The 17,600-nt window shown below is 39.0% G+C and overlaps 2 protein-coding genes across 2 annotated transcripts; one reads left to right on the forward strand and one right to left on the reverse strand.

The window, feature by feature from the left end:
- Window positions 1–2,127: 2,127 nt before the first annotated feature.
- LOC124150082 (iron-sulfur cluster co-chaperone protein HscB-like) lies at window positions 2,128–6,126 on the reverse strand. Its single transcript, XM_046521989.2, has 2 exons — window positions 5,647–6,126; window positions 2,128–3,175 (listed from the first exon to the last, which is right to left on the reverse strand). The coding sequence occupies exons 1-2, from the start codon at window positions 6,124–6,126 to the stop codon at window positions 2,801–2,803; spliced, it is 855 nt and encodes a 284-aa protein (XP_046377945.2). The 3' UTR covers window positions 2,128–2,800.
- A 22-nt stretch (window positions 6,127–6,148) lies between these two features.
- LOC124150083 (U6 snRNA-associated Sm-like protein LSm6) lies at window positions 6,149–11,187 on the forward strand. Its single transcript, XM_046521990.2, has 4 exons — window positions 6,149–6,262; window positions 8,937–9,037; window positions 9,585–9,698; window positions 10,827–11,187. Exons 2-4 carry the CDS (start codon window positions 8,947–8,949, stop codon window positions 10,859–10,861), a joined length of 240 nt encoding a protein of 79 aa, XP_046377946.1. The 5' UTR covers window positions 6,149–6,262; window positions 8,937–8,946; the 3' UTR covers window positions 10,862–11,187.
- Window positions 11,188–17,600: the final 6,413 nt, after the last annotated feature.

The raw sequence follows: 17,600 nt of genomic DNA on the forward strand, positions 1-17,600 counted from the left end.
TTCAATAAACTTATAAGATATATCTTATATAGCTCTTGAATGGAAACCTGCTTTGAAAAAAATGTCAATAGTTCAGATTTGCATTTAGCGATTTGGAAAGCATGGTTTTGTCAATGTCAGTTTCAGAGACCTGCTCCCTGTTCCTCAAAGCGATCTTAGTGCTATAATTGTCTTTGACCTATGTCAAAGCATGGGAGTTACGATCGTGAAACAAGGCCCAGGTCAGTTACAGGCATGGGACTTTGTTTTCATTTATCTAACAAATCCTACCACATTGTCAGATGTTGAGGTCATCTTTGAAGTGCATGCAGAGTGTGGTTCATTCATTCCCAGTTATTGTCCTTGGGCTTCGTAGTTGGTAGCATCTGACAAGTTGGTCAAGGTCTGGCAGTAGTGTTTGCTAGCTAAGAGTGTATTGGTGGTAGGTTCTGATTCATAATTGAGCAAATGACAATGAAGGGGCTACTCTCGTACTTAGAACCTTGCAGGTACAGTAATACTCTCATGCCACCCAACAGTCCCCATCATTGTTCTTGACCAACAAAGTAAAATACATGCCATACACCATGATGAATATGATTGGTCAATAATGAAGGTCAAGGTCTCTCAGTATGAATATAGCACCAAATTTGATTAAACTTTGTACACTATGATCTATTGGGTGGATGTTTGGGCACATGACATCTAGGTTTGGGAGTGATGTCTGGGGGAGGTTAGCAATGTTTGTTTAGTGATAACTCCTGCAAATACTCTACCTCTATTACATCATTGCCATAATACTATATTTTGGCTGTCTTAACACCATAAACCAATCTTGAGATTTTCAACAGAAGACTTCTGTCATCTATCTGAAGCAGGGTGTTGAGTCATCCCACAGAGGATATCCTTACCTTGTCAGCTTGCTGACGGAGTTAACCTCTTTGGTAATGTGGACAAGGTGTCTGACCTTTAAACGGAATCCAATCACGGGACTCGGGAAATTTTATGGCCACTACATTTCCATAATCAGTTGTGTGGATAATCGTCTTCTACTGCCAATGGTTTGCACATACACAAGGCAGGAAACCTCACTTCTTCCCTGTGTGTACTAGAGTCAACCTCTGAAACTCTGAGTATTGTCTGGCTCAGTTTGGTAATTGTCACACTGTAGTTAATCTATATATTTTCTTTGGGCATTTATGAGATACTTAGGAACTTAGTATATTATTATTTTGGTTGATTGAATTGAACTGATCATGTGAGAAGTTATTCAGTGACGTGTTGGCGGGAAGAATGGCATCTCCATCTCTGTTGTTGACTGTTGTTGAGTGCAGGGATCAGCACTTGACCTGTTGGAGGTGCAGAGATTCACTCTGTACACAAGAGGATAGATGTCCCCAATGGCCTCTCTCCATGGTCTTGTGACTCTTGGTCACATCAGTTTGAAGTGAGATCTTTGTAGGGTTATTGATGTTTATGTACATGCACATGTGTATTTCTGCTTGTAATGGTCCGGGACTAATGCTGGTTTATAGTGCTATCCCACAGAGATATTATTCCACAACTTTAACATGGACACAGAAAACTGACTCTGGGCTGAACAGTCCTTGTTTAATTCACTTAATGCCGAACGCCAGACAGGGTTACAAGAAGTACAATTTTTTAACGTCTTTTGGTATGACGCAGCCAGGGATTGAACCATCAGCTCTCTGTGCAAACGATTAATCCACTAGACCTCGTAGGCGGAAATTAACATTATGAGCATCGATCTACGCAATTGGGATACGATGACATGCATCAACCAAGTCAGTGAGTCTGACCATCCTATTCTGTCAGTAGCCTCTTACAATAAGCATGGGTTGCTGCATACCTATTCTAACCCAGATCTTCATGGCATTACAACAACAATGTCGGTGTATTGCTTGATACACCTTGAAGGAATGGGTATAACTCTTACTTCTTCGTGACGCTTGACAAGGACACAACAACCAAGTGACAGATCATATTGTTATATTCAAAAGAAATACTTCCTTGTGGCCCATGCACGAGTGTGTCTGCAATTTTAATACATTTAAGTGAACTGTGTCTTGCATGCTGAAAAGTGGAATGAATGTTGACAATCATAAACCATAACAGTAACACAATATATCACTTTAATTGTTTATTCTTGAATAACAAAAACACTTTGTGCAAGTCACACTCACTATTGCTTGTGTAAAGGTTTAATGTACAATGTTTAAAAATCATATTTGTGGCAAAAAGGACCAATTCCAGTGTCATATGAGTGAGACTGATCATTGCCTCATCAGGTCACACCATGCCCCAGGATGACATGTTGATGCCTCCATATGTGTCGTGTGGTTCAATCTTGTCCCCACCTTCAAGGGATTCCTTATCCTGTTTCTACCTTCTAAGACCTGAAAGGACCCTTTCCCAACCTTAGGTTCAGGTTTACGTTAAAGGTAATACTTATCCATGTCAAACTTTGTGTGCCCCAAACTGTGGACATCATTTTTTCAATCTACCATTATCGGCCTACCATGAATCAGGGTCCTGTCAATATATGGTCAGCTCTGCTCAAATCAACCTTAAAATCAGTCTGAAATGCACTCCTCACAAAGTGTATTGACATTTGTTGCAATTTGGGAAAAAAATTGGATTTGTTACAGCCAATATTTTATGTACAATTATACATGGTGTCCATTTAGTTGATGCAATTTCACTTTGAATCAAGGCAAAAGAGACCTAGTCAGTTCCTGTTCCTTTCTTTAGTACCACTTCTTCAACATGTTCAACGTGTTCAAGAAAACAGAGATGTTCACTACATAGCTCTCCTATAACGTTCTCGTACTTTGTCATCAATATTTCCAAAATACTGATATCTTATCATCAACTTCTTTGCAAGATCCAGGTCTTCTTCCTTGAATGCTGATGATATATCTTTGATAATGTTCTGAATAAGAGCTGTAACTTCTTCCTCAATGTCTCGAACTTCCTCATCTGATCCCGCCTCGTCCAGTCGTTCATTCATCTCCATGATGTCCATGAGGAAGTCTGGGTCGACATCGCCAGTGCTCTCCTCGATGGGGTAGCCACAGAGCTCCAGCATGTACAGGCCTCGCGACAGTGGCTTCAGCAACATATAGTAGCCTTTATTCACAAGTGCTGATTGCTGATCAGCATGGTTTCTTTCCTCCTACAATCAAAGGATTACTATGGTAAGGCAAGACCTTTGTGTTTAAATGTGTATTTTTCCCAAATCCAAAATATAACAGACTGGATTAAAATCAGGTCAAATCTGAAAAGTGTAAACTTCTGTTTTCACCAGAAACACACTGTGCATACAAAATGTTAAACTAAACTACAAGACTTGTTAACTTTTATGAAATTTTGTTTTTCATGTTATTATTATTGCAACCCAGCAACCAGGATTTTCACAACAATCAGTAAAACCATGATTAATAATAGTCTTGAAGAGTGAGTGAGTGAGTATGGTTTTACGCCGCTTTTAGCAATATTCCAGCAATATCACGGCGGGGGACACCAGAAATGGGCTTCACACATTGTACCCCTGTCGGGAATCGAACCCGGGTCTTCGGCGTGACAGGCAAACCTTTAACCACTAGGCTACCCGACCGCCCCAGTCTTGAAGAAGCATTACCAATTGGCATTAATCTCTACAACTGGATGTTTTTATTTGTAATCTGATCTGTAACCCTTAGTCTTGGAAAGGCCTTTCAATAAACACAACAAATACAAGGCATCTATGAAAAGACTGCCTGGCCTAGTAATATTACCTAAACATACAAAACATACACAAACATATATACTGAATATATACCTCTCTCTATAAAGGGTAACTGTTGAAATCAAATGCCGGTCTTATACTGTCTCAGGTGTCCTGGGACCCTTGAGGACTTCTATGGTATTTGAATCTAGGGTAAATCTTGGGAAATGTCAACACTAGGGTTATGACAAATTATGCAAATTTGGAACTCTCCAAGGGTTTTATATTTTTTATGGTATCGAGAATGATAAATTCTCAATGATGCATGTGACGATCAGAGAAAGATGCCAATACATTATTATTTTCTCAAAAGTTTGGGTTTTTAGATGGTTTAACACCACACTCAGCAATATTCTAGCTACATGACAGTGGTCTTTAAATTATGTGGACCAGACAATCCAGTTATATATATCATGAATAATGCAATTGGGATATGTAGACATGCATCAGCAGATCAGCAAGCCTGACAACCCCCATCCACCCCCACCCCCGTTCCTAGTAGTCACTTCATACAGCAAGCATGGGTTGCTGAAGACCAATTCTAACTGTTGTGGAAAGGATCACTGTATGGATGGGGAGTACCCCATGTACCGTCCTGCACGCCTATAGTGAGTGAGTGAGTTAAAATTTTAAGTCACATCGGCAGTATTTCAGCCATATCGTGACTATCAATAGTTAAAAATAATACATATATTGAAACGTATGTCAAAACCTGTCAACGAGGGACAGTAAAACAACTAGACTTAGCACAGCAATAAATTTAAAACTAGTACGTAATCATAAAATCAATAGCACTATACATATACATTACATTATAAAAACGGGCTATAGATCGCCAGCAACTGAAGGTAGATCACCATACTAGGGACCAAGGGGACTTACAGTACCTTAGCTACCTGCATGGACCCTAACAGGATTTACATCATCCCTTCAGTCGCTGGCGATTGTACATAATTTTGGCCACAATTAAAATGACAGAAATTCTACGTTTAAAAGCGTAGTAAATGTAAATATTCTGTGAATGACACAGACTTACGATATCCTCTCAGGGGTGCACGCCTATACAAGACAGCACCCAGTAATACCTGAGAGCACAATTGTTTTCAGTACAGTATGCAAAACTAGCAAAAACCTTCCCAGCAAAGAGAAATATCGCATCACATTACCTTTATTTTATAGCTTTCTTAATCATGTTAAAAAAACAAAATGTGTTGAGGGAGCATCCATTAGATTTCTGTGGAAGGTGGGGAATATTTTTTAAATGAATAGTTTGTTTAGAAGTATGCCAGATATGAATAGTTTGTTGGCAGTGGTGAAAAAGAAATAGTTTGGTTGGTTGAAAATACCTAAACTTAAAAAATGTGTGTTAATAGTGAAAATGAATCGATTGTTTCATGGTACATATAACCGGGTGAAAAAATATATTGGTCCCCCCACACCCATAGATATAAAAAGGGCGCTCCCTAAGTAGATCTTATTCTCCCCCTTCCAAATATACAATTCATGGATTTGATCCAATTATCGGTCTCATTATTCAGTTTTTCCTCATGAAAGCTTTTGACCCAGTGTGGAAAGTATTTCATGTCCTTCGAGGAAACTCCTCTTGTTATTGTCAACACCATGCTCAGTTCGTTTCCCACAAGGAGCTACATCATGAAATCTTTATTATCATGTGACTATATTTCCCTTTGTGGGTATGTTCTGCGTTATCTGGGTACTGTATGGATTCCTTTGAGTGTGAGCTGGGTACTCCCTTGTTGAAACCATCCTTAGATCTACATTACAATTCTGTGATGTAATAAACATTAATAAATTCCCCCTAATCTTGCATGTTCGAAAGATAATATAACTTGTACGCTCGAATCATATCAAAAGCATACCTCTGATTTTAGAGTAAACTTGTCTGGGTGCAGTTTCATCTGGAGGTCTTTGTGCATCCTCGACAGGGATTGTTCATCAATGTCAAAGGTTATGTCAATGCCAAAAAGAGAGAAATAGTTCATATCACGGATAGGAGCTTGAACAACACCACATTCACAGAAGAACAATTCCGATGACGAAGATGTGTCTTTATTACACTTCCAGCATTTTCTGCCCGATGAATAGAGTCTGACAGTTGATGTCGAAAACATTCGTCTGCTTATATGAGTATCGAATAAACTATAATTCACTGCATTTCTACACAATCGTCTAACTGAAGGAACTGTAATATTTGTCGAGTTTGCGAAAAGTAATATATTGCTATGTTTGTTACATTGTTGAATATGTGAGATTTTCCCCTTATTTCTCAACGTTTTACTTATACACTTGGCAGAATTGGTCTGAAGATAGCGCATCATGAATGCAACGGAGGCTGCCATGTTGAATCTCGCGTGATTAGTCACATGGTATGCATACAGCTCACCGGGCACCTGCTTCAAATCTCGCGAGAGGTTAGATCACCGGTTCGTTTTGTGAAAAGAAAACATCACGCCAATATTCTTCTTTTACGGACATGTAAGAATAGGTTGATAACTCTGACTTGACGCATGCAAAACCACGAATTAGATAACTTAAGGCTATGGCAAACATATTTTCGAGTTTTATCAATATTTATGTTACGCAAGGCAACTGCACATGGTTCAATTTGATTCACATTTCATCCCACAATGATTAGGCTGTTCGAACACGCGAACTTGATTATATTGCCAAGTAGTTTCTGATCTGTAAATAGATGTCATAGTTCTGGATATCAGAAAATTCAGATATATTCTTTGACTGTGTTTGGAACGATTTCACAAAATGGCATGCCGACTTATTTTGAAGTCTCAACTAGTGGACCAACACAATAATAGTTCAAATTTAGAAGGTGATACTACATGCCCCTGACGCTGGATAATGATATTGCTGAAACACCGGACCGATGTATATAGAAATAGACTATGGGTCCAGTGTTTCAGTATTATAGCTATCCTGCTTCAGGGGCCTTTGGATGATTGTTATCGTTAACACAATATTTAGAATAATCAAATATCTAATAGAAGTAACTGAATCTAAGAATTAATCAATTATAAAATGTGACATGATTGGCAATGCTACTTTTTATTCACCATGCAATGAGATCAAATGAAATCTAAGCTAAATACACTTTGTGTTGTTTAAAATTTTGATTCAAATGGAATCATTGTGGTTCTCTCCATTCTATCAATTAAAACTACGGGATACAACTCTCATGAAATCTTGTTCCATATGAAGTTCATCACATTCTAAAAACTTCAAAGCCTTTCTTCCCAATGAATTTAGTGAAGTAGGAAATATACACATGACACAAGTCCCTGCCAAAAGTTCAATTTCAGGAAAACTGGAATTTTTGAGTTTGCTTTCATGTTTCTGTGTACCAGGGTATAATCTGGTTTGAAGTCAAGCCGTTAATGAATTTGTGTTCAATCAGAAGCTCAATTTACATAAAAGTTCAATGTAGGCATTCTAGGCATGGTGAGCATTTTGTTTTGATAACTATTTTGTTCATTAGTAGATTTTCCCTGTCTTCAGATTGCATGGTCAGAGATCAGCACATTGTGTGTACCCTACTAGATACACTTGATACTTACAGCAATTCATGTATATCCTTTGCGACTATAACGCAATCTAAGACACCTGATAGTAGGGCTGGGACGAGTCCAGATGTACTACCCGGGTACCCAACTCAGGTACCCCCTGTAGGTCTCAAGAGATGGGTTCAAAATGTCCAATTGGGAATAGTTTGACTGTCACCTTCACAAAATGTATTAAGATACACATACAAAACGATCTGATCATGCAGGCACTGATGTTGACTGAATTCAAACATATGAAAGTCAGAAGGAATGCGTGAGGCGACAGAAAGAAATGCAGAAATTACTGACTTGTAATGTAATCAAGGTGCTAGATAGTTTTTGTCATTAAACAATATACCACGCTACTAACCACGGGTCCGGGTTATCTTGTGGGTTAAAATGTACCTGAGTTACCCGTCCCAGCCCTACCACCTGGGTACCCACCCCGCTATTACTATACCCTACCCGGGTACCCGCTGTAGGTCTCAAGAGTTAGGTACAAATTATCCGATTAAGAATAGTTTGACTGTAGCCCTAGCAAAATGTATTTGGACACATGTATAAAACGATCTGGACATGCACACACTGAAGTTGACTGAAGTTTTATCTTTATTCAAACCAAAGGTTAGAAGGAATTGGTGCATAGTCAGAGAGAAATGTGAACATTAGTGACATGTAGTGTAACCATAGAGTTTTAGATAACTTTTGTCATTAAACTATATATCATGTGACAAACCACGGGTCCGGTTAGTACTGTGGGTAACCAGGTCCTACTCAAGACCTACCCGACCCGGGTACCCGAGTTACCAGTCTCAGCCCTACCATACAGTTGTAACCTAAGAGTACAGTTGTAAACAGCCTGAAATTCTACTAAACCAGGACACCTTTAACATGAGACAGACTTGGCTCAAGCTGTCTGGATAGTGCCATCCATGCTGGATAGTGCCATCCATGCTGGATTCACTGGGAGAGAATGGATGTCCTAGTTTAAAGGCGTCACAATTTACTGTGTGCAGTGTTGCATCACTTAGGTGTTCTATGATCATGGGTTCGAATACTAGAATCTCCTGATTATGATCTTGGTTTGTCAGTACCATACCCATGCTTGTTGTTTTCTCCAAAGTGGTAAGTGTCAGGCTGACACACAGGATACCGTATTCGACGTAATAAGCGCCCAGAGCGCTCTCAAAATTGGAAATAGGGGGCTCTTATCATGCTTATTAGAATATTATTTTAGTGGAAAAAAACAGAATTAAAAGGTAAATTTCGTGGTTTATGCTGGCAGCCTGAAATGTTTATGTACGACAGATATATTTTTCCAGAATTTAATTGCCCATAATTAAGTGTGCATATAACAGATGAGTGTGTATTTTAAGCGAATATATAAGTCTTGTGTACATTGATCAATTGGAAGGGGTGCTAATTAGGATTGTTCACTGGCAAATTTATTAGCGAATATCGCCGTGGGCGCTTATTAGAGTGGGGCGCTTATTATGTCGAATATGGTATTACTAATACTGTTCAAAGCAGCATCAAAGACTACTCACTTACTCACTTACTCACTCACCCATCATATCATTGCACTTCTCTTTCAGTTGATCAAAAATGAGTCGAAAGCAGACACCCAGTGAGTTCCTGAAACAAATTATTGGTCGTCCTGTCATGGTCAAGCTGAACTCCGGGGTAGATTATCGAGGTAAGGCGACAAGAGGAGTGGTTTTATAGTGATATTTTATTTGTATTTATTAATGATGACAAGCATGTCATAACTGCAAGTCAAACTAAATTTTTGCTTTTTGCAGAAGTAATGATTTACATAAACAATTGTGGTGAAATAAAGTTTAGATTTACCAAAACAGACTTCGTTTTGTCAATCGAGTCAATTGCCGAAGATGGAAAGCAACTGTTTGTTATATCTTAAAATGTCCACAAAGTAATCCATGCATAAATGTGCCACCAGTCACCAGTGGGCTGAAATACCCTGAGTATGTGGATTTCTTTTAGACTTTTTGTGTGTGCATTTGCTCAAAATTTCTTCTCTGATATTTATTGATAATTTATCACTATTTATTAACAATTATCAGGATTTGGGACATGTTGTGTTCCATTTGGGGAATTATTACTGACATTATTTGCTGCCAACTTGCAGCTCATCAGCCTTTGAGCAGGTTGAAATGAATCCCTTCTGTGATATTGGCTTTATTTTGTCAAATGTTATCACATCCATGTGTGTTGTGTTGTAGGAGTGTTGGCATGCTTGGATGGCTACATGAACATTGCCTTGGAACAGACGGAGGAGTATGTCAATGGACAGCTGAAAAATAAATATGGCGATGCTTTTATCAGAGGGAATAACGGTAATAGGTTTCAACATTCCTAGATAAGGGTTGTCTTTTATCTTATGAACAGCATCTTGATGTGCAGGATTGAAGTGATTAAGTGTATTGGTTTCAATGTTGATGGGGTGTTCTTTTGTAAACGCTACATAGCAGAGGTTGTAACAGTAACTTGAATTCTTTCTCTCTTTCCCAAACTTTAACATTTATTATGTTTGCTGAATCAATTAGTGCATAATATTATTTAGCATGTAATGAGTTTAATAATTACAGGGATGCCATAGGGTTAGACTTACAGCTCATAGTGGGGAACTTCCAAGTATGAGGCTTGGTCCTTTTCCATGATATTCCTGAAATATTGCAGAAAGCAGGACCATACATACATACATACATACATACATACATACATACATACATACATACATACATACATACATACATACATACATACATACATACATACATACATACATACATACATACATACATACATACATACATACATACATACATACATACATACATACATACATACATACATACATACATACATACATACATACATACATACATACATACATACATACATACATACATACATACATACATACATACATACATACATACATACATACATACATACTCACATACATACATACATACATACATACATCTGAAATACAGAATAACAATGACATACAAGTATAGCACAGCAAGCTATCTAGCATGAGAATTTCCTTCTTATCTAAGAAGCTGAACATTGGGATTTATTGCTAGCTTTAGGCTAGTGCCCACTTTGTCCTGTTGTGGTCGAGCTTCGGATCAGGTAACAATCAGTCGATGGTATGCACAAGGACAACACTGGTGATTGTCCAATTAGAAAGGACCTTAGAGCACTTTCTCAGGTGACTGCTGTGATTGGTCTTCTACACATGCTAAATAAAACCAGACGGTATTACTCGGGGGCAGACACATTTGTTTCTTGTTGGTATTCACCTATTTGGAAACAGAATTACAATTTGTAGGAAACCAGTACTGTGCAAGGGAACTTGGTTTGACATTGCTTGATGCCTGAGGTGTATGTCAAAAGAGATGTTTTATGTACTTCATTAGAATGAATTAGATTAAATGAAATTTTTCTATTTTCAGTGTTATACATCAGCACACAGAAGAGACGGATATAAGAAGAATTATCACAGTGCACTTCATCCAATCACCCCCCATGCAATCCAAAACACATGGAATCTCATTGTGACAGATCATGTGCTATACATGTTATACCACAGCACTGGTGGTGTCCAGCTAATGGTGTAATATGAGTTGACATAGAACAAGACGATCATGGATCAACTCATCCCACCCATATAAGATGTGGAGAGGAATGTGAACTATTTTGTTTCTAAATATACATTGTTGTTCAGTCATGTTGACATTGGGAAATGTTTTGTTGTACATTATAATATTGCATTGTCAATAAAATACCAACAGAAATAAAACAGCAATATATAAATTTAGTTTAATTCCTTAATAGTAATCATGCTGAACGTAAACAATAGCAGTGTCATGAATCACCAATGTGGACATGAGGTTAACATTTATATAACCATAATGTCATTCCATGAGCAATCTGGGCCGGTCAGGTAGCGTTAGTGGTTAAAGCGTTAACTCGTCACGCCGAAGACCCGGGTTTCGATTCCTGACATGGGTACAAAATGTGAAGCCCATTTCTGGTGTCCCCTGCCGGAATATTGCTAAAAGCGGCATAAAACCATAGTCACTGACTCCATGAGCAAGCGACCTTCTCATGACAAAATGCAGGATTCAATTATATTATCTGATGCCTAACAAAAAGTGTTTTGGGACAATCGGACTCATTTCGAAATGTAGGAAAATTAAATATGTAAAAAAAAATGTTTGTCATTAACTTAGTAACAGTAATGAATTATTGATAGAAATCTTTTGTAAATCGATCTAAAGAAAACACCACCCTTCTGACCCAGTTGCATAATACCAGCTCGGGCATGTTTAAACCACTATGTCTTTATGGATGTCCTGAATGATTGCATTACCACCTGGTGACAACTGAAATGACTGTGTGAAGACTGTCCAATGGTTCAGACATCACTAGGGCGGTCGGGTAGCCTTGTGGTTAAAGCGTTCACTCGTCACGCCGAAGACCCGGGTTCGATTCCCGACATGGGTACAATGTGTGATGCCCATTTCTGGTGACCCCCGCCGTGATATTGCTGGAATATTGCTAAAAGCGGCATAAAATCAAACTCACTCACTCACTCACTCAGACATCACTACAATACAGGACATTAGTTTGTCTACCCCAGGACTGGCCACATTGCAGATCTTTGTGGTGAGCTAGCCCTCATAGTTGTGTACAGTCCCACTCACTGGATATCCTCCCTGGTGTAGATGACAGAGCCCTCCACAGAGTGCAGGAGGTGGTTGGTTCGATCTGGCCACATGTCTAAAGACATTAAAAGTTTCCCTGCCTGGCATTAAGGGGGCAAAACAAGGCCTGGTCGGCTGGCATGCTGTGTCTGAGTGGGGTATCCATGTTAAAACTGCGGCATGGTATCTCTTGGCTAGTACTACAAAACCGGCATTAGTCCAGAAGAGCACAAACAGCCATACACAGTCCATGCACATCCTGTAAGTGCAATAATCTTGAACTGACCTTTAAACCCATTTTTTCACCTCACCTCACCTCACCTCACCTACTCACTTGTACGTTTATATAGGCGTCCAATGCATGTATTTGATATCACCAGTCCCAAACTATGTTATTTGTTACCTACCAGTGTGGACCTGGGTTAGAATTGGTAACCCAAACTTAATTACTTGTCAAAGGTTACGAGAAACTGTATGGACTGGTCAGGCTCTGTATCTCTACTGCTGGCGTGTCATGGTACCGACCAACATATTACGATGCCCAATGTGATGAGGCGTCAATAAGCGGGAAATCACAATCTGACAGTAGGCCACACATTGATACATCAGAACAGATCCAGCGAGAAAATGTCGGTCAACATCATGACCCAAGATGTGTGTGTGTGTGTGTGTGTGTGTGTGTGTGTGTTTTAGGGCTGGGAAGGGTAACTCGGGTAACACCCCCAACACCCCTCACTCCCCATCAAGAAATATGCGCTATAATAGGTTTAGAGTATGTTGGTGTTTGGTAGCCTTATTATGACAGTATCCAGCCATTATAGAGTGACAGTTATGTAGTTTTATTGAATTGACAGCTGAGGGACTGACCATTCGATATTCCGGGAGGGAGAGGCACTTTACTCAGTTGAGAAGAAAAGAAAGCGCAAAACTACAAATGGTTGCAAAACTGTTTTTTTCTATTTTTTTTAAATAGAGACTCATATTTTTGATAACAAAATAACTGGTTTTGCATTTGTATCTAAGAGCTGAGTCTCCATTCAAAATCAATCCTCACCGCTACCCCCGAATATCAAATGGCCACCTCCTCACAGGTGTACACGTTTGTGAGGTCACTCTTCGTATGGCAAACTGTTCTGAGACATTACATCACATATTCTAGATTACAATCTATGTTTGCGAGATCAAAGTCCATGTCGAGATAAAAAGTTAAAGATAAAATCGTTCGCGAAATACAATTTAAGAAATGGAACGTAAGGAACATGTCTAGTTTGATAATCTGGCGGGTGCAAAGTCCACGCGTTAAACATTTAATCGCACCTGTTCTGAAGGGTACGTTTAGGTTCTCCATTGCCTGTGAGCAATATTGCTGCAGTACTAGCGTGTGCACCACTATCACGGGAAATCATGAATAAAAGCAAACAAAGAACGATTTTGCAACAGAACGAAATACGGGGGCCTGCAGTTTTAAGCTCCCTCTTTATTTATCTCATGAGCTTAAAAACGATAAAAACCGCTTTTAAGCCCATGAGCGTAACTTAAATTGTAAAAAAAATGATTGATATACCTTACCGGATGTTGTATAGCCAACTTGCACCAACACTGTACCTTAAGGGCTGTTAGAGCTTTCCGCTTTTACAAGCCACACTGGACCCATATCGCAGTGTGACATTCTATAAAAGCATACGACAGTCATACATAACTGCGATATTGGGTTGGTATTACATTTTCAACAGCTGTGATTTCAATTTTGAAAGTGTTCTTGAATTATTATTTTCAAGTTGAAAAAGAAAATCATGTCTTATGTTAAAGTATTGCTCTTTTATTCAATTTGTTAGTATCGTTTTGGGGTACCGGTATTCATTCTTCCTAATGTTATCGTCCAGTTTCGTTTTTAAGCCCTGGGCATAAATTAGGATAAATGTCACTCAATTAAAATAAGGTAGGCAAAATACATAATGAAACCCTTAATAACGCTCACTCCCAGTACTGATGTCCTTGAAACATAAATTCTTCATAACATGTCCTCTGTAAACGTCAACTCGGGCTGAAGGTGAGCCGCTATAAGCAGTGTCACAAGCTTGACAACGGCGCTTCAATGACGGGTAGGTAGAGGAAGGCTTGAAGGATGTCATTCCAGATTTGGACCAAGGCCTGTCGCACTTGGACCGGGAGTCGGCGTAAACGACGTCAGTGCAACGTTCCATCCGTCGTCAATAAAAATGCTGAAGACCATGGCTGCTGTCAAGATGAACTGGACTCTGTGAAGAGGAATAACCTACAGTCCTGTAACTTGAACCTCGTATGTTGTCTTGACCATGCCAGTAGAGTGGTTCGATGACGTGGCAGCAAATTTGTAGGTAGTTATGCTCGGATTCCCCACAGCCCTTTATACACTTAACAGCCAGTGTGGCTGCGATTTCGCAGGTGAGCCAAACGGATATGATTATCCATCTTCCTGAGGCAAGGAAGGTAACTGACTGTAAATGTCCACTTTCCACCCTTGCCGAACAAGGCTAGAATTATGGAGTTATATTTTGGCTGGACTAACGAGTCTATGCATGGTCCAAACAAAATCGCGTAACGAAATCGACATCATGTTCGTAAACAACATGGATTTCAACCTGCATATTTCGGTCGACTGCAGGATTTGCAACAGATGTGTACCGTCAACTGGGCATCGACAGATCTTTTCCCAATCTTTTCACAAGTTTTTAATCAAGGTGCTCACGCGATTTGATGCACTTCGCGAGGTAGACCCGTTCTCTTACAATATAGATCATGATTATCGATCAGATTGTCTTGACTTGGCGCCGCCAAGTTTTTAAATCAAGAGATAGATGGAATCTGATTGGTCAATAGGAGAGGCATAGAAGGGACATTACTCGTAATATCAACTGGAGGCGCTACGATGGAACCCAGAAATTCCAGCCCAGTTCGGCAAGTGTGGATACTGAACTTTTACACTCAGTTAACTGCCTTGCCTCGGAAAGATGATGATTATCTTGCCGACGTGAGGTTAATCGTGTTCGGTCCCTGGTCTAGCCAGTGTGTTGGCACAGATCCTGTTGATTCGACCCCGTTCGTACCGATCCTGACTGTACGATGAACACCAAAACGCCTTGAAACAAGGTTTTGTGCACTTCCGGTTTCAAGAATTCCAGTTGCATCAACCTTTTAATTTCAAATAGGCGTAGCATAACGTTTACGAGTGTTGTCAGTCAAAACACTTTAAACAATTTACTCTGTGACTCGGTCCCACGTGTATTGTAAATGTGTGACGAATTTTCTGCTAAGGAAATTGTATGCTTGCAATGGCCGGTTACACGTGCAATGTCAAGGTCATCACGGGTAATCATGACAAAGTGTTTGTTCATGCGAGCATCATGCATAATTCTGAAAAACGCATGACATTTTTATTTTATGTGATTTTTTAATGCACGAGCACAGGAATGGTTTTCTTCTAGAATGTTATGACGGCGGTCTGTAAATGATCAAGTCTGGACCAGACAATCCAGTGATTGACATACGCTAATTGGACACGATGACATGCATCAACCATAGGGAGCGTGACCACCTGGTCCCGTTAGTTGCATCTTATGACAAGCATGTGTTGTTGAAGACCGGTTCTAACCCGGATCTTCACTGGGGTCCTAGTGACTGATTGAGGTGGGTTTTACACAACCCCTAGCAATATTTCAGCCATATCATGGTCACGGATGCCAAGATTGGGTTTCACAAATGTGAGGATTCGGACCAGGTTCTTGGGTTTAAGGCCGAGGCAATAAACTACTAAATTTTACATTGAAACCGGTGGGCCTTTAGAACTGAACATTTGCCTGGATGATTGCAGCAATGGATTGTTCACAGACTTCAGACCTAATTAAAAATAAATGCAACTACGACATGGTTGTTGAACCATTAGTAATGTGTCAATGCCAACAATATGATCTATATGTAGAAATTTATGAAATGTTACTCAGTATAGTATAATTTTAGCCTGATTTGGGTAATCCTCTGGGTTGCTAGTGTGATAATACAGCAGTAATTCTATATTTTAATGTACATTATGTAAAGTTATATTTTGGTGCTGTGGCCAATGTCGTCTTGTTGCGATTACAAGGATGCTCCATCATTCAACATTCGTCACCACTCGTATCTTTCCGTAACCATTCGATATGTTATCGTAAACAAAACTTGTCCCCGAAAGGTCTTGAAAAAATATATAAGCTTCAGACTTGACAAAAAGAAAGAAATTGCCTGCCTCAAAATTTACATTGTTGCAAGACGTTTGTCTTTAAAAGATATTCAGATAAATAGTTTTAAATAAAGAAATATTTGGCATTGAAGCTGTAAATATCTAATCTCCATACAAAATCTCAGGCACCCCAAGAATATTAAATGGTCGGTCCCTTTATTGCATGGTCATTGGAAGCATCTGGCCAGTTTGCTAGTTAGATCAACGAACGGAAGTAGGATTGTTTTTTACATTGAATATATAGGTAGTTCCAACAAATTCATAATGTACTACCACCCCTTGTTCTCAGGAGAGAATGCGGAAAATGAAATACTCTAGACATTCCAACATTAAGTTCCTATGCATTGCTCTCATGCTCGGTTAATTTACAATTAAGTTCATTAGTGCCATATTATTTCACGAATTCGAAATACCAACAAAACTAATCAAAGTACTTGTTACTCAATATCCACCGTTTCAATTCAATTCTTTATTGTATGAAAGGCCACAAGCCCATAAACAACGCATATACAACATATTTTATAAGATACAAAGTCAAGGTAAAAATTCACCTCGTAACAAAGAACGCATGATGTACGTACAAAGCCAGTTGATATTGTGTTAGAAGATCCTTGCAGGACAGTAATGAAGACACTCTTATAGCATTACAATGAGATAAAGACCACTGCGGTAAGTACTTGTTTCTTAGATTTTCGTATATACGGCAAATAAACATAAAATAGTATTCATCTTCGACAACAATGTCAAAGAATGGGCATAACCTTATGGATTTCTCAATAGATGAAAATCTCCCTGTGTTAATGTTTAGATCATTCAGGCCAAATCTAAAACGGATAATGATGTTACGAAAAATCCTGTACCGTAAATTTGATAATTAAGATTCTGGTTCAAGCAATAACTTGAACTGGCGATAAGTATCATATCTTAAACTTTCGTAAATATCTGAATGTCATTTCTGATGAAACATATACAAGAAGCCCATGTGTTCTTTCCAAGACTATCGAGGTGTACACGCATGTTGTAGGCTTTCTTAGGTAAACGGTGTTCAGGCATAATTATTATTTTACACCAATACTTCAAGGAACGACAATATCCACAGTGCATTAAAATAATACATCTTGTAAACTGTCGGGCAAAAGACATTATACACTTGAAACTTGGATTTGACCGAAACCAAATTATGATAGTTATCAAAACGTTACTAGGCTGAAAACAGTGGCCGTAACACTGCAAACGTTAGGTCAAAAACACAACTATTGTACCAG

The sequence above is a fragment of the Haliotis rufescens genome, unplaced genomic scaffold (assembly GCF_023055435.1).
Source record: "Haliotis rufescens isolate VD_foot unplaced genomic scaffold, xgHalRufe1.0.p SCAF_1, whole genome shotgun sequence".
NCBI lineage: Eukaryota > Metazoa > Mollusca > Gastropoda > Lepetellida > Haliotidae > Haliotis > Haliotis rufescens.